Below are 27,432 nucleotides of genomic sequence, written 5' to 3'. Positions count from 1 at the left end.
CTAACACAAAGAGATTTTCCCCTTCCTTCGTTTCTTGGCCTTAACCAGTGAAAAACAGTCAAACAGGTCTTAAAAAGAAAGCTTTATATAAAAAGAAAGAAAAAGGACATAAAATTGATCTCTGTATCAAGGTGACAATATACAGGGTCAATTGCTTAAAGGAAAAAATGAATAAACAGCCTTATTCAAAAAGAATACAATTTAACACATTCCAGCAACTACACACATGTAAATAAAAAAAAAACAATATAAACCTATTGTCTTACTATCCTTGTACTTACAACTTGAAAACAGAAGATTAGAAAGCCTGGAGATTCCTGTGGTCACTCTCAGAGCCCAGAAAGAGAACAGACCAAGAACAAAGGACTCATACCCAAAACTTCCCTCCACCCAGATTTGAAAAAGTCTTGTTTCCTGATTGGTCCTCTGGTCAGGTGTTGTTTGTTACCCCTTTCCAGGTGAAAGAGACATTAACCCTTAGCTATCTGTTTATGACACCCGGATATCGGGCTCAGTGCCAGTAACTGGGTGAGATTTAGTGGCTTGTGATAAACAGGTCAGACTAGGTGATCTGGTGGTCCCTCTTCGCCTTAAACTCTATATCTCTTTACTGATGAAAATTTCCCATTTTATTTAAAACGTCATTATTCTCTTCTCAGATATCATTGGGAGGTGAGTCTGAGTCAGGAATGCTGGATTGGGCCACATATCTTAATAGGTGGCATTGACTTAGCTATTGGACTGCCCACTTCATCTCTTTATTAGGGATTTTGTTGTGGTGGCAGGTGGGTTTTTTTCAGTATTTGTAACTTTTGGAAATTAAGAGTAATGCTCATGAAAATGAGGGGAAGTAGGTTTGTTTGAAGCCTGGCATACTGCTGTGGATAGGCACTATGATATCTCCAGTCTGCACAACAGTGCTACTGTGCATAAGGGTGGGAACAAGGTGGCACAGAATCAGCTAGCTTTGGTGACTGCCATAAACTGCAAAAATAAAGCCCATTAAAGCACCTGCAGGATTCCAAAACAGGCAGAAATGCTTTTGAAAACCAGGGGCAAACAACCTTAAACAAACCAAAGGCTTTCACAAAACTCAGGAAAGGAGCACCCTCATACTCAGGCAATATGTCCACTGAAGCGGCGACTGATCATTTTGCAGCGGAGGAAGTCACTCACCCTGTGGAGAAATGTGGGGAGGTTTATTAGTGAGATCAAGTAGTCTCAGAAAACTGTATTAGCAGAGCAGGTTGCAGTTAAAAGCTCGGGGCCCCAACCAATAAAGAAAACTGGAACATTTTCAGGAGAGGTTTGACTCCTCACACCATCAGATAAACAACCTGGAATATCAGAGGCTGGCAGTAAACATCATCATCCAAGATGAGTTAAAATAGCAAAAATGTGATTTTAATTTACAATATGTTGCCTAGATACATCTAGCACATAATTTGTTGCAAATCCTATTTGACAATTTTGACAGTTTTTTCAGCAAGTAATTATTTCTGAACAAATTTTCCCATTATTTGATTTGCCTTGGGCCTGTAAGTATTTGGTCTTACATTGGACTTGTCTATGCTTGAAATGCCACAGTGGTACAATTGCAGCACTTCACCATAGACACTACCTATGCCAATGGGAGAACTCTTCTCATCGTTGGTAGCTTGGTCAATGGAAGAATTTTTCAATCAATCTGGCGCTGTCACCACCTGGAGTTAGATTGGCTTAACTGTCACTCAGCGGTGTAGATTTTTCACATCCCTGAATAATGTTGACCTAACTTTTTAGTGTAGATTTGGCAATTATTATTAATACCATGCTAAGGTACACAACCATATCTCTAGAGGTGATGAAATAATAATAACAAGGGAAAAGCTTCAGTGAGACAGTCACAAAAAAATGACTTCAGCCAGAGATGTGGTTGCCTGCCGGCCAACCTTTGTCCCAGAAAGAGGATTCGGATTGATAACTCAGAAGACTTGCAGTTTTTCAGAAAATCTAACTTTTCACATTTGGAAACTCCGCTTAAGAGACTGTCATGGGAAATCCAGTTGCGACAACAGAAAGGAGAAAACTCTGTCTCTTTCCAAATGTGCTGTTCAGAAATAATTACTGAGTGTCACTCCTATTATGGAATACCTTATAGAATTACTGAATTAAGGCGCTTTTCTTCTTTTTTTCTTTTAAAAACAAATTATGTAATTGTACTAATGTTTAGCTTCACGTAAGGATTGTTTCCCTCCTTTGGCTTATTTATTTCATTTAAATAAATCTCTAGATTTTGGGGTTGGGAATATTGAGTCACACTGGGATTTCTAGAAAAGACATATATGTTTGGGGAGGGATAGTTAGTGGTTTGGGGGAGTGATAGCTCAGTAATTTGAGTATTGGTCTGCTAAACCCAGCATTGTAAGATCAATACTTGAGGGGGCCAGTTGGGGATTTAGTTGGGGGTTGGTCCTGCTTTGAGCAGGGGATTAGATTGGATGACCTCTTGAGGTCCCTTCCAACCTTGATATTCTATTATTCTAATACAGAGGAATTTAGGAAAACATAGGGATGCATAAGTCTACTTGTCCCTGGGTTCTAACCTTGTTTATGTAAGTTGGAATAATGGGTGTGCAGGTAAGAGTGCTAGTCCCAGTTGACCAGTAGGTGATGTTATTTTAATTTAAATACAATACAGACGGCTAATATAATGTCCTCTTTTTCAAAGGAAAAATAGTCATTTCTCTTGTTGACTTTTATCACACAGGTCACAATGTGCTGTTAGTCCTGCTAAAACAATCTTTTTAGACAAAGATAATATGGGCTTTCTGTAATAGATTTTACCATAGTAGACAAACATTTTTATATTTTATGCCATTTCTAGTCTTGGTTACCCAGTTATTTAAAGACTCTTCTTTATTGACTGCTTGGTGTTAGAGGAAAAAAGTCTCTAATAATTATCATAGTAGGGAAAGTTGAATTTATTTTTTTAGCTATCCCCAAATGGAACTTAAATTATGTAATATTTTAGAAAGTTATTTCCAAAGTTATCCCTGATTTCTTATAGGTTTCACAGAAAAAATGGATCTTCTAAAGAGGTACAGAGGAGGAGGATGTTGTCCTTTCATATTTGCTTAGGGAGTGCATTCCCTGAGCTATGGGCAGCACAGATAAAGGTATAGAGATGTTTGTGAAAAAATCAGGCAGATGGATGTTGAAGGCCGGCATCACGGATAGACTGGAGCAATAGGAGGGTGTCATGAAGAACCATGAAAGTGAGAGGAAGCAATTTTAATTTGATGTGCTGGAGAAAGGAGAGCTGGTGAAGGGAGAGGTAATATCAGAGTGAGGAAATTTGTTGTCAAGGACAGAAGACAAGAGGAGGTTACAGTAATCAAACATAACTGATAAGAGCCTCAGTGAGTCTTTTACCATTGTGGACCTATAGAAAAGGTCAGACTTTGGAATGTTATGGAGGAAGAAGCAGTATGATTTGATTGTGTTCTGGATGTATGGGGCAAAAGAGGGGGCAGAGAGTCAAAGTTGACCTCCAGATTATGGGACTGAGTGACTGGGAGGATGGTGGTGGTGTCAAAAGTGTCAGAGAAGGGCAAGAGTGGGGAAGGCCTGAGAGGAAAATTAAGGAGTTAACATGGCCAAAATGTAAATTTAAACTAATAACAAGACATCTAAGAGATATCAGACTTGCAGAAATGTAGGTTTGTTCAAGGAGACAGATTAGGTGCAAAAAGGCAGCTTTGTGAGTCTTCGAAGGTCTAAAATGGTGCTAGAATCTCTGTGACTAGATTGTTGCCTGAAGAAGCCAAATATGACCACTCTCTTTGCTGGACAAAATGCTGCCACAACGTTGCCTGAATCTACTGGAGGTGAGCATGTTCCAAGATCCATACTTTTTGGAAGTCATTCAGGACCCTAAAAACTTAAAAACAAAGCCAAATGCAAAACCTAATTTTTAATCTGAAGATCTGTGATGATTTAACTGTTGGGTGTTTCCTGCCAATATCCTTACTGGATCAGTACAGTGCACTCTGCTTCCATTTGATTATAGTCACAGTATCAGTAATTGACAGGAGGAGGTATAAGTCCAAAACACCTTATTTACACAGATTGGCTCTGCGCTCACATGAATTAAAGTCTTCACTTACAAAAAGTGGTGTGTGTGTGTGTGGGGGGGGGGAATGTTGATTAAAATGTGGTGGTGACTAGAATGCTCATCAGGCGATAGTTTATCCCAGAATGCATGAACAGAGTCTATAGTTATTCTTTATACCACAGTTTATTTGGGGATTAGGAATATTTTGCATCCATTCCCATCAAACAGTAAAAACATGGAGCATAACACAGTTCAAGGTGCCAAATGGAACATTAATAAATAAATGTGAACATCTGGCATATCCATATTTTCTGATTGCTGCCTGAAATCCTAGTCAAAAGTAAGTTTTGAACTTTTAAGCCTCATTAAAAATGTTTCTGTATATTCCTTGCCCATGTAATTGATAGAGTAAATTTAGAACTAGCACATAGGGACATTAGCAAGAATGATCCACTTGCATGAACTGTCATTTCCTACCTGGTTTCCAGGAACAGAGCACAGAGGAATGTGCCCCTTTCTCAGCCTCTAGACTGCTATGAGTATGTGTAACTCATGTAATTGAAGAGAAGAGAGTAGAGGTTTCAGAGCATAAATATGACTTCACAAGAGACAATATACTTGCACCAAGAATTTTTTTCTTTTCAGTAAAATCTAAAAGCAATGTATATAATAGCAGTCTGCCTGTATTTTTAATGTGGATTTAAATTAAACAGGAAAACATTTTGGGAGAGAAAATTACTGGTAATTTGATTCATAAGGAAAATCAGAGTGTAACACAGTTCACAGAGTTTAAGGCCAGAAAGGGCTATTAGATCATCTATCTGTTCTGTGTATCACAAGCCATTAAACTTCACCCAGATTCTCCTATATTAAGCCCAAAGTCTTTAGTTAGACCACATTTCAGTCTTTAGGAAGCCGCAGGCAGAGAACAGGAGGGAGACCAAACTGTCACCAGAGCCTGATGCTCAGGCAATGGCAGGGAATTGATTAGGTGAGATATGGCCAGATGATCCCAGCAGGTGAAACACATCTTGTGCTTCAGAGGAGGGTGATAAACCCCCAAGGTCCTTGCCAGTCAGACCTGGAAGAAAATTCCTTCTTGACCTCAAACTTGGTGATCAGTTAGACACTGAGCAAATGAGCAAGCACACCAACCAGCCATCTAGAAAGGGTTCTGTGTAACACTTCAGAACACTGGTCCTCCCTGTTTGATGTCCCATCTCCTGCTGTGGCCAATTTCTGATGCTTCAGAGGAAGGTGAAAAACAAACAAAACACCACCAATCCAGAATATATGTGGCCAGTTCTGCACTGGGGGAAAAAATCTTTCCTGATCCCCGTAGATGACTATTTGAAGCTGTGAAGCAGGCAGTTAGATTATAGTCATTATTTTAATGCAGATCGGCAAGTGTTATGAACATGTTGAAGGGAACACAGGCCATCCTGTTCTCCCCATAGTCCAAGAAGAAAGGGGATGAACAGAGGGACTCACAGATGACAGATTCCAAGGTCAGAAGGGACCACCTATTATATAAAATTAGAAGGATTAAGCAGATCAGGTAATACAGTAACTCCTTGCTTAATGTTGTAGTTATGTTCCTGAAAAATGCTAATTTAAGTGAAATGATGTTAAGCTAATCCAGTTTCCCTATAAGAATTAATGTAAATAGGGAGAGTTAGGTTCCAGGAAAAAAATTTTTTGCCAGACAAAAGACATTTATATACATATACAGCATAAGTTTTAAATAATTTTAAACAAACAGTTTAATACTGTACTCACCAGTGATGATTGTGAAGTTTGGTTGAGGCAGGGCATAGTGGAGTCGGGGCATGGGAGCTTGCCCTGCTCTGCCCATCCGGTGTTCCTGCTGGGGAATAGGGTCGGGAGCTTGCCCACTCCTCGGATAGAATGCTAGGCAGGCGGAGTGGAGCAAGCCACCATTCTCCCTGGCAGGAGCACCGGGCGTTTGGAGTAGGGTGAGCCAAACAGCCTTATAACAGAACATTGAGTGACTTTAAATGAGTATGTTCTCTAACAGATCAGCATCCTAGTAACGAAACAGTGTTACCCAGGACAACTTTAAGTGAGGAGTTACTGTGTGATAATTGTCTATAAAATAAACAACCTTATTCTAAAATAAATGTTCAGGTGCAATATAAAGATAACACTTGTCTGCTGTCATTCTATTTTGTGCAATGATCCTATCAGATGGTATGAGCAATGAGATGTGTGGCTGAGCCAGTACTTGGCTGGGAGGAATTTAGCAATTTTTTGTTGCTGCAGAAAGTGATGATGGTCATTCGGCACTGAGTGAGTATTGAACCAGAGTGGTGCCCCAACATGGTGCCTCAGGTGACAGAGGGCGCTGCAGAATTTGCTGGGCTAAATTTGCAGAGAGTCTAGGTGGGTGAAATTTGCGGGTGAAATTTGCACATTTTTCTAGCCCCTCCACCAATTACGCCATTGTAGACTCTCTTTAGGACTTGCCTGGATGAACAGTTAGTGCTCGGCATGCTGGGATGTAAACAGTGAATCTGTGTCCACGTGAATTAAAATTTCCCTAGTGCATGTTGACTTATCCTGTGCATTAACTGTTCATCTCAGCAAGCCATTGTTTAGCAGAGCTGGCTTGACAAGCAGCAGGGTGGGGAGAGTATGCTGCACCCTTTGAAAGGATGTACCAGTTCCACACCCACTCTGAAGGCACAGTCACTCCCAGAGTTCTCCCTTGGGCAGTGCAACTTCACAGTCATCCTCAGTGCAGGTCAGTGGGGATCAAGCACAATCTAGCCCTATGATCTATAGGGTGTTTATATGGTATTCTGTCAGTACTTTAAATCACAGTCCTGCATCTGTGACTTAACTGTTTTTTCCATGATAACACATTTGAACATCTTGTACAATTTAAAGAGTCATAACTCAAATACATGGAAAGAGTGAGGAATGGCAGAAAGAAAAAAAATGGAAGTGAGAGAGCACATTTGGTTTCGCATACAAATGACATGTAATTTCCAATAAGTCAAAGGAAAATGATTGTCTTGCATTGAAGCCTAGCTGTTTTATTTGAAAATCATGTTTCTCAAAATTTCATTTGTTGGGCCAAGTATGGAAAATGTCATAGTGTACTTTTAAACTCATATAACTAAAAGAAGATCATGTTAAATAAATATAACATGCATGGTTGTTTAGGAAAAACTATAATTTGTTACAGTGCAAGGGTTCAATTCCTTCCAGCGTCTAGTTAGGCTTAAAAAAAAGTATTATTACTAATATGCCAATATATTATTTTGGTTAAGGTGTGTTAAGCAGTTAAGAACCATTTGAAAACAGTGCTGTCAAATGATATTACTTTAGGTAGATAATGAAAGCATTTGTGTTTGTAAAATACATCCTCAGTCAAAAGTACAGTAGAACCTCAGAGTTATGAATACTAGACAAGAACTGACCGGTCAACTACACACCTCATTTGTAACGAGAAGTACACAATTAGGCAGCAATGGAGGAAAAAACAACAAACAAACAAACAAACAAAAAATACAATACAGTACTTGTTAAGTATAAACTATAAAAAAAATAAAGCGGAAGTTTAAAAAAAAAGATTTGACAAGGTAAGGAAACTCTGTGCTTGTTTCATTTAAGTTAAGATGGGTAAAAGCAGCATTTTTTTTCTGCACAGTAACATTTTGTTCAGAATTACGAACATTTCAGAGTTATGAACAACCTCCATTCCTGAGGTGTTCTTAACTCTGAGGTTCTACTGTATTTGTATTAGAAAGTTCATTTATGTAACTGTCCAAGTTGTTTGTAATGTTTATAAATGGTGGATCCATTTTTTTTTCTCCAGATGCTTTATTCCAGATGTCTATGCTGCCCTCTTCACTGCTGTTCTCATACCATTAATGTGCCTGGTGGTAGTATTTGTGGTATTCATCCATGCCTACCAGGTGACTCCTCAGTGGAAAGCATATGATGATATTTTCAGAGGAAGAACCAATGCTGCAGGTAGGACACATGGGAGGATTCCATGAAGGCAATTCTAACTTAGAGTGGAATTCAATCTAGTGCAGAGTAGCTGCATAGAAACCCTGATTCAGTTAAGTCCTTATGCCCATGCATAAGTTTAGGCACATTAGTAGTCCCTTTGAAGTCAGTGGACTGTACTTCCATGATTAAAGTTATGCACATGGTTTGTATCTCGCTGAATTGGAGACAAAGGCCATTGCACTACTCAAACTTTTATGGTCTTGAGCAAAATATAGGATATTGTGTGATGTGTCTGCACTAAAGTGAACAACATACTTCAGGAATAAGGAGTTGATCATGTTTATTTATGGTTTAGAGTTACTCCTTTTGTTTTGAAATTTCAGGGTACTGGTCCCAAGTAAATGAATAAAAGTTCTGTACATGAGAAACATGCTAGTTAAAAAAAAAATCTGTCTCAGGCACAGCAGGGATGGGTATTGATTGGTCTTTCCTGTTAGGATGATGATTAATAATACAGTGTTCACTAAACCAAGTTCTAATGTGCTCTTCAGCAATTTAGGCCAACATATTAATAATAGGGTACTGTGTGGATGACTTGTAAAAGGAACTGTTTTCTTTTCATAGTGTCTGGATCAAATTTAGCTATGGTGTAAAGAGGTGCAGTTCCATAGGCCAAGTCTGAATTTGGCTATTAGGTTTTATAAACTCTCAAATGGTTCTTGAATCAGTTTTTATATGTAAAGAGAGTTTCATCTATCTATAGACAAAATAAGTTGAATAAAAGAAAGGAAGTGAATCACTACCAAATTCACTTCACAAGTCCAGAATATGACATTATACAAATATGTAAAAGATACCTTTGTTAGATTCCAGTACTAAAAGCTGCAGTGATATAGTTTTAAAACCTTAACTAACTAAATAACTATTTACTAATTAGACAAATATTATATGTATTGTATATGTGCCAACATGTCACGGCATCCAGCTTTTAGAAATATATCTTCTGCAGTGCAAAAATATCAAATATATGGAGTCTGGTAATTTCCTCGAAGTTGAATTTGTCCTTCACTGGTAAAGTACCAGATTAACTAACAGGAATATATGTTTGTATAAGATCCAAATGACAAAACATAACAGTTTGTTTCATATGTACTTAGCATTATATGGCTTGTTTGCACTTTGTTCTCTAATTACCCTCCAGAGATAGAAAAGGCAATGCCTGCAGCCTACCTAAAAGTGGCACAGCACACTGTGTGACAAAGAATGATTCCTTTATTCAGTGGTGAATAATACTGTAAGTTTGGTTACAAGGAATCCTTTTTCATATTTGAAAGAATTTTGATCCACCATCTTACTCTTTAATGGGTTGTGTATGAAGATATTCAGTGAATCTTCTATACATGAAAGCCCTGGAGGCTTAAGTCTTTTGTCTAATTAGAAAGCAAAGTACAACACATTCACAAGCAATGCATGCTTCCCTACTCTGACCAGCTAATGTATCTCAATGTAGGTCAGAACGGGAAGCTCACCCTCTAAATCCACTTCATCATTAATCTTTTAACTAGCATCCTTTTGCCAGTCTCAGTAATGATAGATTTTGTGATGTGGACACTAATTCTTTAGGAAGTGGGCTGAGATCCCCAGTTTTCACACAGGCCACTCATGAACTGTCAGGTGTAATGACATTTAGATCCAGACCTGTAATAAAATCTGTGCAGACACAAAGATTCATCCTTGTAGAGCGTATTGCAGGATTGGGGCCTTTGTCACTGTGTACCGGGCCTGGATTCAGGTCTGCTGCTTTGAGATGAAAGTCTGATCATTAATCTTTTTCTAACTGTTCCTGGGAATTTTAATTTTGTATTTATAATATTAGAATTACTAATCTGTTGCATTTTGAAATGAGGTGTAATACATTTGGTTCAGTCATGTAAGATGGGAAAACCAGATCAATGCAAATAGGTAAAATTCATTGGCCTACTTAACTACTAGACACCTTTCAATCCTGTTTGCATAGAACTAGTGGATTCAGTCCTATCCAAAGTCTATTAAGGAAAGACAATACTTAGACAATAACATACATAAAGTCAACAAGGTGGATGCAGAAAATACTAACAGTAACCATGCCTGGGTGAATCAAAGGCATGAACTAGTAGATATGAACAAAGGCATAATTAACTTAGTATGGGTTGTCAGGGCTTTGTTGTAAGCCAGTACAAAAGCAGAGTGGAAAGGGCATTGTGAGTGTCTGGAGAAAATGAAGTTGTGAAGAAAGCACGGGCTAAATGAAATGTCAATAAGAGCTTCTTTTTATCAGGAGAAGAGGGGTGAACCTTCCAGTAGTCATATATCATCAAGGGAAATTGACCTTTAATTATCTTAGGACTTCTGCAAGCAGACCCATTCCCAAGGAAAATATTACGTGCAAGTTGCTTTCTGGTATGGTTGGAAGTATTTATAGCTTTTACAAGGATAATATCCAGTTATTACTATATTCAGAATGTAAGTTCCTTGAGATAGCGGGCCTGTCATCTCACTTGCCTGTGAAATGCACTGAACACATATGGCACCATATACATAATAAATAATTGTCTTTTTGACTGTCTTGTCAAATATTTCTTTACTGTCACATGAGAAGTGGCTAGATCACTGAACCTTCTCGTGAGAATATACACTGTGTTTTAAGGCCTACTTTACTTTTATTTAAAGTATGGTTTTCCACTGTATTTTATTTTACATTTGCATAATCAAAAATTGAATGAAGGAATCGATCATTTGGATTATAAAGTGGATTGAAAGCTGGCTAGATCATCAGGCTCAGTGGGTAGTGATCAAAGTCTCCATGTCTAGTTTGCAGTGGAGTGCCCCAAGGGGTCTGTCCTGGGGCTGATTTTGTTCTATATCTTCATTAATGATCTGGAGGATGGCGTGGACTGCACCCTCAGTAAGTTTGCAGATGACACGAAACTGGGAGAAGTGGTAGATACGCTGGAGGGTAGGAATAGGATACAGATGGACCTAGACAAATTAGAGGATTGGGCCAAAAGAAATCTGATGACATCCAACAAGGACAAGTGCAGAGTCCTGCACTTAGGACGGAATAATCCCATTCACTGCTACAGACTAGGGACCGAGTGGCTAGGCAGCAGTTCTGCAGAAAAGGACATTGGGATTACAGTGGATGAGAAGCTGGATATGAGTCAACAGTGTGTCATTGTTGCGAAGAAGGCTAACGGCATTTTGAGCTGTATAAGTAGGGGCATTGCCAGCGGATCGAGGGATGTGATCATTCTCCTCTATTCGGCATAGGTGAGGCCTCATCTGGAGTTCTGTGTCCAGTTTTGGGCCCCACACTACAAGAAAGATGTGGAAAAATTGAAAAAGTCCAGCAAAGGGCAACAAAAATTATTAGGGGGATGGGGCATATGACTTATAAGGAAAGGCTGAGGGAACTGGGCTTATTTAGTCTGCAGAAGAGAAGAATGAGGGGGGATTTGATATCTGCTTTCAACTACCTGAAAGGAGGTTCCAAAGAGGATGGATCTAGACTGTTCTCAGTGGTAGCAAATGACAGAACAAGGAGTAATAGTCTCAAGTTGCAGTGGGGGAGGTCTAGGTTGATATTAGGAAAACCTTTTTCACTAGGAGGATGGTGAAGCACTGGAATGGGTTACCTAAGTAGGTGGTGGAATCTCCTTCCTTAGAGGTTTTTAAGGTCAGGCTTGACAAAGCCCTGGCTGGGATGATTTAGCTGGGGATTGGTCCTGCTTTGAGCAGGGGGTTGGACTAGATAACCACCTGAGGTCCCTTCCAACCCTGATAGTCTATGATTCTGTGCAGAGAACTGTCTGATGTCTCTAGGTAGTCCTCTCTATGAAGAGGGTATAAAGTGGTGCAAGTGACATTGTGATCATGTTTAAAGGACAGAACTGTGCAAATACAGATAAAAAATATCTGCAAATATACTAGGATATAAAAACTGATGATTCAGTTTGCTGGTATTTGTGAACTCTTTTTTTTCATATTGATTCCAGTGAGCAAAGAATGTTTGAAGAAAGCAGAAGTGTCACAAATTCTCATTTATATATGCATTTGCACACAAATATTCATAGAAATATATACTCACAGAAGTGTTTATGTGGTGATCTTGAAAGCTGTTTGGGAGTTAGAAAGTTGTAAAAAAACCATGCAATATAGACTAATTACCAATGTGAATAGTGAAAAACAAATATTCACAGCAATCGTTTCACAAACAATCCACAGGCTAAATATTTTTCACACAATTTGCTGAATTTTTATTTGTTTTGAGAGCACTTCTTGTTTAACTTTTGCCTCATCTACTCTCTTTGGATCTTAGTATAGTTTATGGGAAAAGCTCAGACAAATTCTACTTTATTCTTTAAACGACAGTGGGTTTATCTCCTAGAGTGCTGGATTCTATGGTCTTTTCTTGAACAGAACTTTCATCAACTTCAATAGGAGTTTTGCTGAATGAAGTCAGAATTGCACAATTTGTCCCAAAGTACCTTTTACACCACTGTAAACTTTCAAAATAGTAAGAGCTCTAGGTGGCTAACCTAATCTAGAAATGTGAGTCCAAAAAAGTATCTTTTCCCAGAGATTTGGAAGCATAACTTTTAAAGCAGCTTTAACTTGTACAGCTTTCTGTTTCACAGCAAATCAGCCCATGTCTCCCTGAAAGGGCAAAATTTTCCCCTTGGATATGAATGGAAGTATTGTACTGCACTATCAGTACGGATTGATTATTATCAATGCCAAAAGGGGTTCCCACGTGTTCTGGGTAGTGAGCACAGAATAGCAACATTGGATATTATCATATGGATCTCAGAGGAAAATTTCATCTTAAGCCAGCTTCAGGGATGACATGTTTTCACATAGATGAATTCCTTAAGCAGTTAAAAATAGGAATAGTTCTTTAGGCTATTTCGCAACTGTGATAGGGAATAAACAGATTGTTTTCAAATTAAACATTCAAGCTTTTATCTTTCCATTTATTTTTCTTCAATGTCTATTTTAACTAGAGACTATATAAATAAATTCTGCAATCTTTGGGCATGTTTGAGTTCTCCTATATCCTTGTGCCAGCATCACAGGTCACCAAAGCAAGACAAGACATGGTTTCACACTCTTATTTCACTGATTTTGAGGGCATTTCTTTTTTCAAAGGCACAGAGCAACATGTAGAGATCATTGCTCTCTTCCCACCTTATGCTTTTTCTACAGGGCAAAGGAGGACTGGAATTGATTGTCCTCCTCTACTTTCCAAATGAAGATATGAACACTAAACTTCATCACTGCATGATAGCATCTACATTGCCATATGTTGTATCACATTGCATTGGAGGTAGCTGGTGTCAGGTCAAGGAGAGAGAGGGGAACAGGAGAGTCAAATTTTTATTATTTGAGAGAAGAATGAGTGTCTGATCTAGTCTTGAAAAGGAGAGTGCTGTGAAGAAAAAGACTAGTTTACAAGAATGTATTTGTTATCTAAGCAAATCAGAACTTTTTGAAGATGTAAATTTGGTTTGCCTAGAAAGGAAAAGTTTGGACTGATTCAGATTATTTTCAAACCAGTTTGCCCAGCCCTACTACAAACATGTTCTGTTGAGTATGAGAATTGTTATATATACAGAGCATCTCAGTAATCATCTCGACAGGAACCAAATGGAAAGTGTACAGTGGTAAACACCCCTCAGGAGAATGAATATTGAGGTTTAGAGAGTGTGATGCTGCTGACATTGAAGTCAGGTAGCATGGGAGTGGAACTGGGTCCATAATTAGGATACATTAGCTATAGGGAAACGGAAACTGGACATGATTACAAATTTAACATTCTCTTTCCACAAATATTCCTTAATACCTTGATTTCCTTGTTTTTCTGTGACAATTCCTGCCAACAAACTTATTTTCAAGAATATTTATAGAAAGTGAACACAAAGATGGTATGAGCACAGTTGGCTCATTCACTTGAATTTCTACTATAAGAAAATGTTTTTCAGTATTCACCCAGCTCTATATATTCACTTTAAACATACAGCTCTTCAAGGCTTGCTAAGCAAGAGTCTTTGCAGTTTTTACTGAACTTAGGTCTCCAGTTAGCCAATGAAATTCACAATGCATGAATACCACTGTCCCTCCAGACCAGCGAGGAATAGAATATCTGAAAACTTAATCCAGATTCTGCAGTGAGTCTTCAACGCTAGTCAGGAACGATTAAGAGAAATTAGAATCTCACTGCCAGTTCAACAACCTAAAGGGGGGAAAACACAACAAGCAATATCTTTAATCATTCTTTTGATTGACTTTTACATTTTTATAAAAACTACAAACACTGCAGGCAGAGGAAAAATAGGCAACATAATAGAAAAATGCAAACATTTAGGAGTGCTTGTGAGTGTGCACCTAGTTCTTTTCTATTTGTTTTTCATAACAGGATATTCCTTATGTTCCACAAGCAAAAAAAAAAGAAGCATAGTCTGCATAAAAAGGCACATACACCATTTCCAGTTTATTAATTCATAATTTAATTCACATTTTTCCTACTCTTCTGGCTCAACCTTGGCGTAAGTATCCCAGATGGTCTTGAACCTTTTGATAGTTCTTCTTTGTGATGAGTCAGATGTAAATAATAAATTCAGGAAACAGTTATAAGATACAGTTAGGCTATTTTTGTTGCACAAACAGCAAAGGAACTTCTAAATATAATATCTTGTGTTTACAAACAGAAGAAAAGGAAAATTGGCCATTAACATTCTAGCACCCAGCAGTTTCAAAATCAAGGGTACTATGTTTACCAAAAGCAGCAAAGAATCCTGTGGCACCTTATAGACTAACAGACGTTTTGGAGCATGAGCTTTCGTGGGTGAATACCCACTTCCTCAGATGCATGTAGTGGAAATTTCCAGGGGCAGGTATATATATATATATGCAGGCAAGCTAGAGATAATGAGATAGTTCAGTCAGGGAGGATGAGGCCCTGTTCTAGCAGTTGAGGTGTGAAAACCAAGGGAGGAGAAACTGGTTTTGTAATTGGCAAGCCATTCACAGTCTTTGTTTAATCCTGAGCTGATGTTGTCAAATTTGCAGATGAACTGAAGCTCAGCAGTTTCTCTTTGAAGTCTGGTCCTGAAGTTTTTTTGCTGCAGGATGGCCACCTTAAGGTCTGCTATAGTGTGGCCAGGGAGGTTGAAGTGTTCTCCTACAGGTTTTTGTATATTGCCATTCCTTATAACTGATTTGTGTCCATTTATCCTTTTCCGTAGCAACTGTCCAGTTTGGCCGATGTACATAGCAGAGGGGCATTGCTGTCATATGATGGCGTATATTACATTGGTGGAGGTGCAGGTGAATGAACCAGTGATGGTGTGGCTGATCTGGTTAGGTCCTGTGATGGTGTCGCTGGTGTAGATATGTGGGCAGAGTTGGCATGGAGGTTTGTTGCATGGATTGGTTCCTGAGTAGAGTTACTATGGTGCAGTGTGCAGTTGCTGGTGAGTCTCTGGAAAAATTCCACCGTGATTTCAACAGCTTCCACCCCACCATCAACCTCAGCCTGGACCAGTCTACACAGGAGGTCCACTTCCTAGACACCACGGTGCAAATAAGTGATGGTCACATTACCACCACCCTATACCGAAAACCTACCAACCGCTATGCCTACCTTCATGCCTCCAGCTTCCATCCCAGGCACATCACACGATCCATTGTCTACAGCCAAGCATTGAGGTACAACCGCATCTGCTCTAACTCCTCAGACAGAGACCAACACCTACAAAATCTCCACCAAGCATTCTCAAAATGACAATACCCGCACGAGGAAATAAGGAAACAGATCAACAGAGCCAGACGTGTACCCAGAAGCCTCCTACTGCAAGACAAACCCAAGAAAGAAACCAACAGGACTCCACTGGCCATCACATACAGTCCCCAGCTAAAACCTCTCCAACGCATCATCAGGGATCTACAACCCATCCTGGACAATGATCCCACACTTTCACAGGCCTTGGGTGGCAGGCCAGTCCTTGCCCATAGGCAACCTGCCAACCTGAAACATATTCTCACCAGCAACTGCACACTGCACCATAGTAACTCTAGCTCAGGAACCAATCCATGCAACAAACCTCCATGCCAACTCTGCCCACATATCTACACCAGCGACACCATCACAGGACCTAACCAGATCAGCCACACCATCACTGGTTCATTTACCTGCACCTCCACCAATGTAATATTCGCTATCATATGCCAGCAATGCCCCTCTGCTATGTACATCGGCCAAACTGGACAGTAGCTATGGAAAAGGATAAATGGACATAAATCAGATATTAGGAATGGCAACATACAAAAACCTGTAGGAGAACACTTCAACCTCCCTGGCCACACTATAGCAGACCTTAAAGGTGGCCATCTGCAGCAAAAAAACTTCAGGACCAGACTTCAAAGAGAAACTGCTGAGCTTCATTTCATCTGCAAATTTGACACCATCAGCTCAGGATTAAACAAAGACTGTGAATGGCTTGTCAGTTACAAAACCAGTTTCTTCTCCCTTGGTTTTCACACCTCAACTGCTAGAACAGGGCCTCATCCTCCCTGACTGAACTATCTCATTATCTCTAGCTTGCCTGCATATATATACCTGCCCCTGGAAATTTCCACTACATGCATCTGAGGAAGTGGGTATTCACCCACGAAAGCTCATGCTCCAAAACGTCTGTTAGTCTATAAGGTGCCACAGGATTCTTTGCTGCTTTTACAGATCCAGACTAACACGGCTACCCCTCTGATGTTTACCAAATTCATTGTTTTTTTATATATTGTTTTTTCTTATTTAAGAGCTGAATTTATCAGCAGGGCTTTCCCTTGAAACCCTTGAGACAGATTAGTATATGTTTCTATATGTCTTCTATTTGGTGAATGGGCATATTAATTGTTAAACTGTACTATGCCTTCGTTTTGGCACTATAGCCTCCATCTTGGGAGGACACACCTGGGAGGTGTCAGGGGAAATCCTTTCATGTGGGAGGGCTAATAATGGAGAGCAATCAAGAGCTGTCAGCCTGAAAGGTCTTCCATTCAAATGGAAGCACCCAAGAAAATGAGCTTGCTGCAGCCTAGGAGGAACCAGTTCTCCCAATGTGCACTTCAGGTGGACTAGAGCTAAGCAAGAATCAGCTGGCAATGAACTTGAAGCCATGCAGTGGGGCTCATCTAACAAACTTCATAAAAGGGAGACTCTCTCATGGTGGACAGACCAAAACCAGAAAGAGGAGTGAAGGTACAGAAGAATCCTGGACTCCTTGGAGGACTCTAAGACACAAAAAGCTCTGAGGAGGGATGTGGAAAATGAGACAAGTGCTTATCTTTCCATAGATATATATCTCTCTTGTTCGTTGTCTTTCAGTAACGTGGGATTGGTTTAAAGGTGCCTTTGCAAAGTCTCTGGGTTACTTGCTGTAACTGTCACAAAGTCCCCAAAGGGTGAAGTTTTAATTCAGAGTACCCGTGAGGGTGAAGCTATGGAGAGGGCATACAAAAGTTACTGGGGGGTCTTAAGAGATCCATACTTGTCTTGGGGGCCTAAAGCAGCTGAGCTGCAGGGCCCCAGATTCCAGAAAGGGGTACCAGCATTGGAGTCTGTATCCCAGGAGTGTGCCTGAAAGGCTGGATGTAGAGCCAGTGTCTGGATGCTGCTCAGACTCAGTAAGCTTAAGAGCACGTGGGATCCAAGGCTTTGGGTCCAGAAGCCTGGTGACTGTCTGCAAAGAGGGAGCTCAGCTAGAGCTGTGACAACTCTTATCATCCAGTTTTACTATTGCAGCATAATCTCCAAAAACTCACCAGCCCAATAAGGCAATTGTTTCTCGTTTGTGTCTTTTGCCACTTTTCAGCTGCATTATGGTAATTTGCCTTTTATAGGTTTTCCTGCTGCTTTGCCTGAAGTTGCAATTTATTCAAAACTCTTCTGGCTGATTGCTCATGATAATGTGAATGGCTGGTCACACTACTTCTAGACAGAGATTGCTCTGTTGGCGTTCTGTGAAGCAGTGGGATGTTTTTCTAATCATCTAGTCACATAGATTACTTCTTATGATGATACTCTGACACTTTTTTTAATCTTCTGTTCCCGTAACTTGAATTTTAGCCTGAAGTCCAGTTTGTAGGGTATGTTAATTATTGTTGTTATGAATTCATTGTTAGAGAAAAGCTAAACTCTTAATATGGGAACGTGCTTCTCTTTAATGTTCATTGCTTACCTTCATATTCCCTAGTTTTAACAACTGCAAAGTGTGGGGCATTCATGTAAATGGCATTTTTAAAGAAGGGATTAATTAATGTTCACTCCACACAGTATTTCATGTGTCGTAGATTCAAATTGTGCAAACAAGTACCCAGTGCTTCTGCTCTCCCTTACAAAGTTGGGAAACTGGCAGTGTCAAACATCATAATGTAGTAAATACATTGCCTACAAGGCTAAAACAGATTAAGTGTGTTGACAAAACTGCACTATGTTAAAGTGTGTTGGGAATTACGGATTCACCATAACTCAGACTTGCCAACGTGACATGAGTCATCAAAACTTGTGACAAGGACCAAAAGAGGGGAACACCTGTTTGCTCCCCCTACTTTGCTCACCCCTTGTTTTCTCCCTTTGTTCCTTCCTCAGTTTTCTTCTGTTGTTTATTCTTCCTCTTCTCCCCATATTTGCTCTCATCTATGCTTTCTCCCTGTTTTTGCCCTCTCATTTACAGACCTTTCAACTGCTTTGCAATGTACAAAGGCAGTGGCTCCTGGCTTTGCCAGGAAGAAAGTGGTAGTGTTGGCAGCAGGTACTCACAACTCCTCCCTGTGCCTGTCAGTGCCTGTGTATGGTGAGGTGTCACTACATACATGCAAGGAGTCTGCCACATGCAGGCCTCCCCCCTCCTTCCTCCATTCCATGCCACATGCAGGCACTCCTCCGTCTTTTGCCCAGAACATCGCGGATGCAGTACCCCACCTCAGGGAGTGAGAAGTGGCACTAAAACATGAAGTACCATGTAATGCAATACAGTTGAGAGGTCTGGTGACTCAGTAGGTAATGGTTATGCCTCAATGCTGCATATTTCAGCATTTCTTTATGGGAATTAGAAAGCTTTTCAGAATGCAGGAGTGTCATGATCTGGTCTGAATCTCACAGTTAAAGCCATTCAACCACATTGGGCACGATGTGACTCTTTTTCGCTAAGACAATGCACAACCCAGTTGTATATGTAAAAACTGGACAAAAATTTAATCCAAAGGTTGGGACAATAATGATTTGAGAGGAGGGAATTCCATAATTAAGACAATGAGCGAAAGACCTGTAACTATGGAAAAGAAATGGATCTCACAGAAACAGGCGTGCCCAATCAAGGTGGTAATATATATTTTCAGGAAATGGATGGACTGACAGTAACTTAAATTAAACCCTCCATCTACTAAAGTGCTAAACAGTGGGTGATATGTAGTTTTGCCATAGGTAGGGACCAAATATAGTTCAAGTTACAGTATATAACACACACCAAAGCTGTGTTGCAACATGTCTCACCCACACTGTACTGCTGCTGACTTTACTGTTCCACCACAGCTTTCTATTCTGTATTACTTGTGGTTTATTGAGGAAATATGTAGGTGGGTGGTGGCTCTTTATTTGATCCTGGTTTGGTTTTAGACTTAAACAACTGTAAGAGAAAACACATTTGTCTGAAAGCACAATTTTTTTTCCATAAAGAAACCACACACATTTAGAGTCTCTTCAACTCCAAGCTCTGCTGAATTCAGACCTATTTATTGATACTCTCTTTTCTTACTCTGTACCTATTTTTGCAAACTATTTAAAACCATGTATTTTACAGTTGCTTAGCAGGTTTATTTGTCCTAGTTTTTGAGGCATTGTTTGATCAAAATATACCCAGTTGTCGGAACGAAATGTCAATGAGGTGAGCTCAGTCAGCTTTTGAACTATAAATACTGGTTGAACTTCAGCATTATATTAATAGGCTGTGATTTCCTTATTGACAATACTACTGCATAATAAAGCTGAGGCTGTTCTTGTAACAAAGTTGGGCACACAGCAAGCAAGAGATACTCTTTGTGTCTTTTAAAATCAACACATACAGATCCCAAAGCTTGTGATTATATTTATTATAGAGTTATAGTTCACCATTTCAGATGATGTCTATGAGATCTTGTTAGATTTACTGGGCTTGATTCTTGATTTTACTTGGACTTGTCTTACATTGGTTTAATTCAGTTGCGTTCAGTGTTGTTCTTGATATGTGCTGGTGGGGAAGTGACTCCCCATACTTCAACGTTAGATTGAGATAGCTTATCAATCCATTTTCTTCATCTTTTACTCTTAAGATATGTTAAGTCATTATGGATTTCAGAATATATTTTTTTTGGCTAAAATTACTTAAAGCTAGTATTGCACATGCAAAAATCTGGCTTGCAGATGCAGAAATGCTGCTTTTGGCATGCTCTGCAGATTCATTTTGTTCCATCAGTACTCATGTTTTCCAGTGGTAAAGCTGCATTGCAAAAGAAAATAAAAAGCTACTATAAGAAAGAAGTTGTTTGAACTTACTTGGAATTTAACTTACTTGGAATTGTTTTTTGCACTGCTAACTTCTTAGGCCCCACTATGGGTTTTAGAATGTGTATACATTACTGCTCTTTGTCTTCACTACATTGCATTCATTCCATTTTACCTTGTACCGTGAGCTAAGTTAATTAAAGGAATACAAAGGTACTGTAAATGATTGTGAGATTTAGACAAGAAATGGCATTTCTATTCATTAACATTTGAACACAGATAAATGAATAGCTGTACTGGTAACTACTGGATTTCCGTATTTATAGAAAAGTGTTAAGTAGATAATAGCACAATTCCTTACTTTATGTTTAAAAATAAAAATGTGGTAATTCTCACAAAAGAATTAGTTGGTTATGTACTCTCAGATATTAGCAAATAGAACTGCCAATTATGTTATCTTTTCAAAAATATGAAAAGAAAATATCTAATCAGTGATGTGTGCACCATAGTGTGAAAAGAAATACTTAATACTTATAGTAAGAAATAAAGCACTACATAATACTTAGTGCTTTAAAGTGTTCTACATCTTAAAACACTTGAAGCATTATGAAGTCAATAGGAGTAAAAATTACAGACACTGTGATGGTATGGATGTTCCTATTCTTCTTCGAGTCGTGTCTCTATGGGTGCTCCACCGTAGGTGCTCCACTGTAGTGTCCTCTGGGTACTCCACCGTAGTTCCTTCTCTGTGGGTGCTCCCCTGTAAATGTGTCTGCGTCCCTGTGCTGTTGATCGGAGAATTTTGGTAGCAGTGACCGTTTGACCCAGACATATGTAGCACCCCACATGTGCTCTGCCACGAGTTCCCTTTCTACCACAGATTTTATGATTAGAACTCTGAAGGAGAGGGGAGGAAGGGGAGTTGTGGAGCACCCATAGAGAGAGATATCTCGAAGAACCATAGTTACTGCACAGAGTGAGTAACTTCATCTTTCCATGTCTGATACATACCCCAAAACATTTGCAGGTTCATTTTCTGTGCAAATTTGCTGCATGCTTTTCTCTCTGGGTTTGGTTTTGTGAGTAAAACTGGGTAGGGCCTGCAGCAAGCTCATCATAAGACCCTGAAGCGTCAGTGGAAAAAATCATGACCAGACCAAATGCATCTCAGAACAACCTTGCATGCTGGTTTCTCTTAAACAAAATGTACTGTGCTAAGGCCTGCTCCAAAGCCCATTGAAGATAATGGGAATCTTTCCATTTACCTCAGTGGGCTTTGGATCAGGTCCTTGGTATGCAGGGGTGAAAGTAACTTAAAGGACTTGCCGGTACTCCAGAGTTCTGTGGAGGGGAAGGGGCCTCAACCGGAAGAGGCATGGCCTCTATCGGAAGAAGTGGGGCCTTTAAATCCCTGGGCTTTTAAATCAAAGGCTTTTAAAGGGCTCAGGGATTCAGCTGAAGCTAGGAGTTGGGCCTTTTAAATCACCTCCGGAGCTACCGGCTGCAGAGATGGCTGGGAGCCCTGGGGTTTGGGCAGGGGTGAAAGTAATTTACATTTCTTACCCATATGGTCCAATTGCAAGCAACCTACCTCTCCTACGTACTTCAAAGATCCCTCCCACTGCATGACATACATAGAGAAAATAAAGCTACTATTACTACTACCAGGGCTGTCTGTAATAAAACTTTACTATTGGAATAAGCCTGAAAAAGTGAAAACTCACTGTCACATTTTTCTCCATTTCTTCCCTCCTCCTCCAGCCAGGCTGCGGACACTAGGCTCCATGCTTTCTCCCTGCCTGGCACTGAGCAGCAGCTGCAGGGGCTTCCCTCTAGCTTGCAGCAGGGAGCAGGGAGACTGGCTGAGGGAGGGAGAAGCTTGCCTCCTGCATAAGAACAGTTTAAACTCAGCTGTTCCCTGCATGGTTCAGTAACATTTCAAAGAGGATCTGCAAGCAGTTTGGACATCACAACCATGATCCTCTGCTGGGGAGGGAATGGGATAGATTTGAACTTGGAAATGGTTCCTGATTTTGATTGTGTTTTTTGTGTATAGGAGATCCCCTCATCCTAGGGGCAGAAAAGAACTGCCCCTGCTATGGTCACGCACACCTTCCTGCCCCCAACAACAACAACTGAGAGTGAAATGAACAAGGATGCCAGAAACGGCTTGTAACCCTGGGGGCTGAACTGCGCAGGGAACAGCTGAGTTTAAACTGTTCTTATGCAGGCAGCAGCAGCAGCAGACATCTCAGCCAGTGTCCCTACTGCAAGCTAGAGCCTAGAGGAGAATCCCAGCGGGGCAGGCGGGAGGGAGGAATGCAGAGCCTTGTCTGCAGCCTGGCTGGAGGAGGGGAGGGAGGAGACGAGAAACCAATGTGACAGTGAGTTTTCCCCTTCCACCTGCTTTTATTAGCTCTGGATTTAAGCTGTGCAGCCAAATGCTTGTATTTGTTGTGTATATTAGTATTGGAGACAAGATCCCCTCATCCCGGGGGCAGACAAGGACTGCCCCTGCCATGGTCAAACACACCATCCCTGTGACCCCCTCCCCCCAGCTACTGTGAGTGAAATTAACAAGGATGCCAGAAACGTAGCCTTGGGGGCTGAACCACTCAGGGAACAGCTGAGTTTAAACTATTCTTATGCAGGGAGCAGGCTTCTCCTTCCCTCAGCCAGTCTCCTTTTCTTACCGGTCCTCCGTACCAGCTCGTACCCGCTTACTTTCACCTCTGTTGGTATGGCAGAGTTGTGATGAGAGCAATGTGTTGCATAGTCACATTTCCCTTCTTCAGTTAGCAGCATTGTGTTCCTCTCCATCTAGCAGTGAGGAGCACAGGGACCTATCTTATCCTGAAAATACCACTCTGAGAGAAACAGACATTATTAGCCTCATTTTGCAGCTGGTCAAACAAAGTAAGAGACGATTGATGCCTTGTCCTTGGCCATAGAGGAGAAAGTCAATACCGGGACCAGGATTAGAATTGAGTTTTCTGGCTTCCAGCTCAGTGCTCAGGCTGTAGGACTCCATTGGCTGAAGTGGCTGTGTTGTATCTTCCACTAGTAAGGAATGTATCCTATTACCTGTTCCGGAGGGCTGAGTGTACCTTTATTGTAATGCTTTAGCTTTTCACCTCAGGAGGGCTAGGTTTCCATTTGTCATACACAGTGTAGATTTTCGTCTGCAACACAAAACCATGATATAATCTGGTCAGGAAAGGTACAGCAGGTGCTTTGAAAGTCATGACTGAGGTGTCATGAATGTCAAACAATGCCCTGTCCTGTTAAAATCAATATCAAAGTTCTCATTGAGCAGGATCAGGTCTTATGTGGGGAAATCTGCAAAGTACAGTACCTGCTTACGCTGTGCTTTTTTCTAAGTAGTTCCCCCACAGTGAAAGTTTAAACATTCATTTAACAAAGTTAATTGCCAAAATAATAATAAAGTCCCTGAAGTAATTATTCCCTGCCTTGCTTGAAGATAGTTAGGCAACCAATGCCATGGCTATGTTCGTGTGACTTTTCTCTTGCAACACAATAGGAAACATAGGCAAAGAAGGCTGTACATGCTCCTGTGTAGTCCCATTTACCTTGTTTAATCCCCCTCTCTTGTCTGTCAAATTTGCTGACATAGCATTAATTACAGGGAGAAGGGGCAATGCTTTGCAGAACACCTCTGCAAAGTGAAATTTACAAAAACAGGGCAAATATGGACTTTGAAATCTGTCATGAGAACTGTCAACAGTAGAAGCCAATCCAGAGTCACTTGACTTTAAGAAAATAATTTTATTTTTTTATGCTGTATTCTGCTTCCCATTTTTGTGAACTTTGTACTGTATTGCCATATCATTTCCTCAACATTACTTAGATCCTGTGGACTACAAATACAATAAGAGATATGAAATGCATCTGGATATAAGGCAATCTAGGAAGACAAACATGTACAAAATATATATGGATATTAGGCAATCCAGAAAGACATATATAGTTTAAGTTTTTGCAAACAGATCACTTTATATCATCTGGGTTTTGTGCTTAAGGCAAGATTCTGCAAGTACTTTTGCATGTGAGTAAACTCAACATGCAAATACTACCTTTGAAGACAATGACAATAGTTAAAGTTACTTACATACTCATGTCTTTACAGGACTAGGACCATACTCTTGTTTAATTTGCAGCATAAGTAACAACAAGCCAGTGACAAAGCTATATTCTCAGTTTAAAATGTCAGGGTCATAAAGGATTTTAGTATTGTTTATATTTAGGTTTTTTCCCCCATTCTAGGAAGTAAATCTTCCCTATTTTTCCTCTAAACTTCCAGGGTTTATCAAGAACTCCTCCACTTAGTTTACATGTTTACCAAGGCCACGTGAACACTTCCCAGCCCATAAAGCAAGAGTCCTTATTTATCTCATTTAATTGTATTGTCTCCCACTGAACCTTGGCCCCATCAGTTGTGCATCTTCACAAACAGCTTTCAAATCTGTTTGGTAAATCAGCCAGCAGGTGGTGCTCTAGGTGAGGGACAGCACATATCTATACCCCTACCATCCCCTGCTGCCCCCACCACAATACAAAGAGCGGGCAACCTCAGAAATGCGCCTGGTCATCACTGGAGCATGAACTCCAATGTTAGTCATTTAAAGCAAGATATTCAGGTGCACAAAGGATAGTGAGAGAGATCTGAAAACCAAAGCTTCTTTATATATGGGTAATGCTGAAAGTATTTTTTACAACGCATAACAACTGAAAGACTATGTTTATGGTTTCCAGAGATCCCACTGGTCTTGTATCTGTTTGCCCTGATTTCCATTACATGGCTTTGGGGAGGACTGCACATGGCTTACAGGCACCTCTGGATGTTAGTCTTCTTTGTTATCTTCAACAGCCTGCAGGTAAGAGCTTTTCCTTGCTGTCCAATTGCGGAGAATGGGAAAGCCTCGATTGTGCATGACATCTGACATTTCAAGTTGTAAAAGTTGTGTAGAAACCAGAAGCAAATAGAAGGTTCAGTAGGTTACCACTATACAATGGTCACTAGAAATGTGGTTATTTTTAGAATTAGTATATTGGATGCATATGCAAGTAATAGGTATGTTATTCCAAAACAACAGCAACAATAATAATTACACAGAAATTCATCTCATCATCAATACACTGGTGAGAAAACAGCACCTGTTCTGTACACAATAAAATCCTGTGGCAATAAGTCTAACAAAAAGTAATGCAGGCAATTGCAAAAATAAAATGGGAAGAATTTTATTTAAAACTAGGGTAAGTATCAAATAGAAAAGGTTTAAGATGATATGCAACAAAACACTAATATTTAAATTGAGACCTGTCCCATGCTTTGTATACACAGATAAAATAAGATCTTTTCAGCGGAAAGATCAATATAGACTAGAAGTTGTGTTTGAGTAACAAAAACCACAAAAAAAAAAAGAGATATACTAGTACTCTCATCTTGATACATAGTGCTACGTGTAACTTCTGCTAATGCTACCAGTGGTCCTGATCCTACAAACACTTATGCACACGTGTACCTTCACACCTATCAGTAGTTCCATTGAACTCAGTGTTACTCATGTGAGTAAGTGTTACAGAACTGAGACTACTCAAGAGTGAGAAAATGCCTGTAATTCTTAAAAACAGCAAACGAGAAATAAAGAAGAATTCTATTCTATTCTGTATAGGTTGTTACAGTATTCTCATCACTGTAGTGTCTGAGAGCCTTCTAGTAGTGTGTTAAGCAATATGATAAACATCTGCTATGAATATAGATTCAAAATCTTTGAAATTCATAGTATGTGGATTCATGAAAATTGTCTGATTTCACAAACTGATTTTTTTGAGAATTTTCCCCCAAAATACCACATTTTTCTCAAAAATGGACCTTTCCTTCAGCAAGACACTAAACCTTTCCAAAATTTAAATTTTATTCAGCTATAGATATTTTTCAAAACAGAAACAGAAAAGTTCATTTTTTCATGTGTTGATATGAAACCATGCACTTTATGAAAAATTAACTAGAAGTGAAATTTTTAGATGGGAAATCACTTAGCCTGGAGTTATTTTTTCTGTAAAGTTTTGTGCACAGCTTTTCATAACTTTTGTACCCTATTAGTTTCAAGGGCCATGCCTACAGTATAAAAAATTCCCACTGGTGCTCCTTGATGAGCAAATGTAATTGACTTATTGGTCAGAACACTGGAAGGGGCTAGAACCTGTCTATAGTAGGGATCCCATTAGTGCAGTTAAACTGAGAGGAGCACCAGTGGGATTATTTTTTCTAAAACTTCATAATATAGACGAGGCCAAAAAGTCTCATTTAAAGTCTGAAAGTTCATGACATCCAAATTGTTCCTTTAACTCCATCACTGAAAGATTCAGGTATTCAACTGTTCAGATAAGTTTGCTTAGATAACCTACCCACAGAATTTCAGTGCTACACTCATAACTTCATTATAGCTTTTGAATGAAGTGCATCACTGATGTAAGTAATAGATATGCAGTAGTTTATTTGTATTCTTGGTTTATTATCTTCATATATTGAATTATTAGTAGAGTCCAATATAGGCTTGTGTTACCTAGATGTATTATGGATACCGATAGTTGGAAAAGGCAACTCATTATAATAGAGATCCCAAAGAATGATGTCATGCCAGTAGGTTTCACTTGCATCAGCATAGTGGTGTCCATGTATGGCTGGTGAAACACACTCACTTCACATCACTACATGTGGATATTTCGCAAAGGTGGACATGATTACTCTGTAACC

General features: G+C 39.8%; 1 protein-coding gene across 2 annotated transcripts in view; it reads left to right on the top strand.

Moving 5' to 3' along the window:
• The window catches only part of ADGRV1 (adhesion G protein-coupled receptor V1), a 463,719-nt gene that overhangs the window by 381,506 nt on the left and 54,781 nt on the right, over positions 1 to 27,432 (top strand). For both annotated transcript variants that reach the window (XM_030567084.1, XM_030567083.1), the window contains 2 exons: positions 7,941 to 8,098; positions 25,428 to 25,549. In XM_030567084.1, the coding sequence (XP_030422944.1) occupies positions 7,941 to 8,098; positions 25,428 to 25,549 (280 nt within the window). The remainder of the gene's footprint in view (positions 1 to 7,940; positions 8,099 to 25,427; positions 25,550 to 27,432) is intronic.

Source organism: Gopherus evgoodei, chromosome 6 (assembly GCF_007399415.2).
Source record: "Gopherus evgoodei ecotype Sinaloan lineage chromosome 6, rGopEvg1_v1.p, whole genome shotgun sequence".
Lineage (NCBI taxonomy): Eukaryota > Metazoa > Chordata > Testudines > Testudinidae > Gopherus > Gopherus evgoodei.
This window is presented reverse-complemented; position numbering and strand designations above follow the sequence as displayed.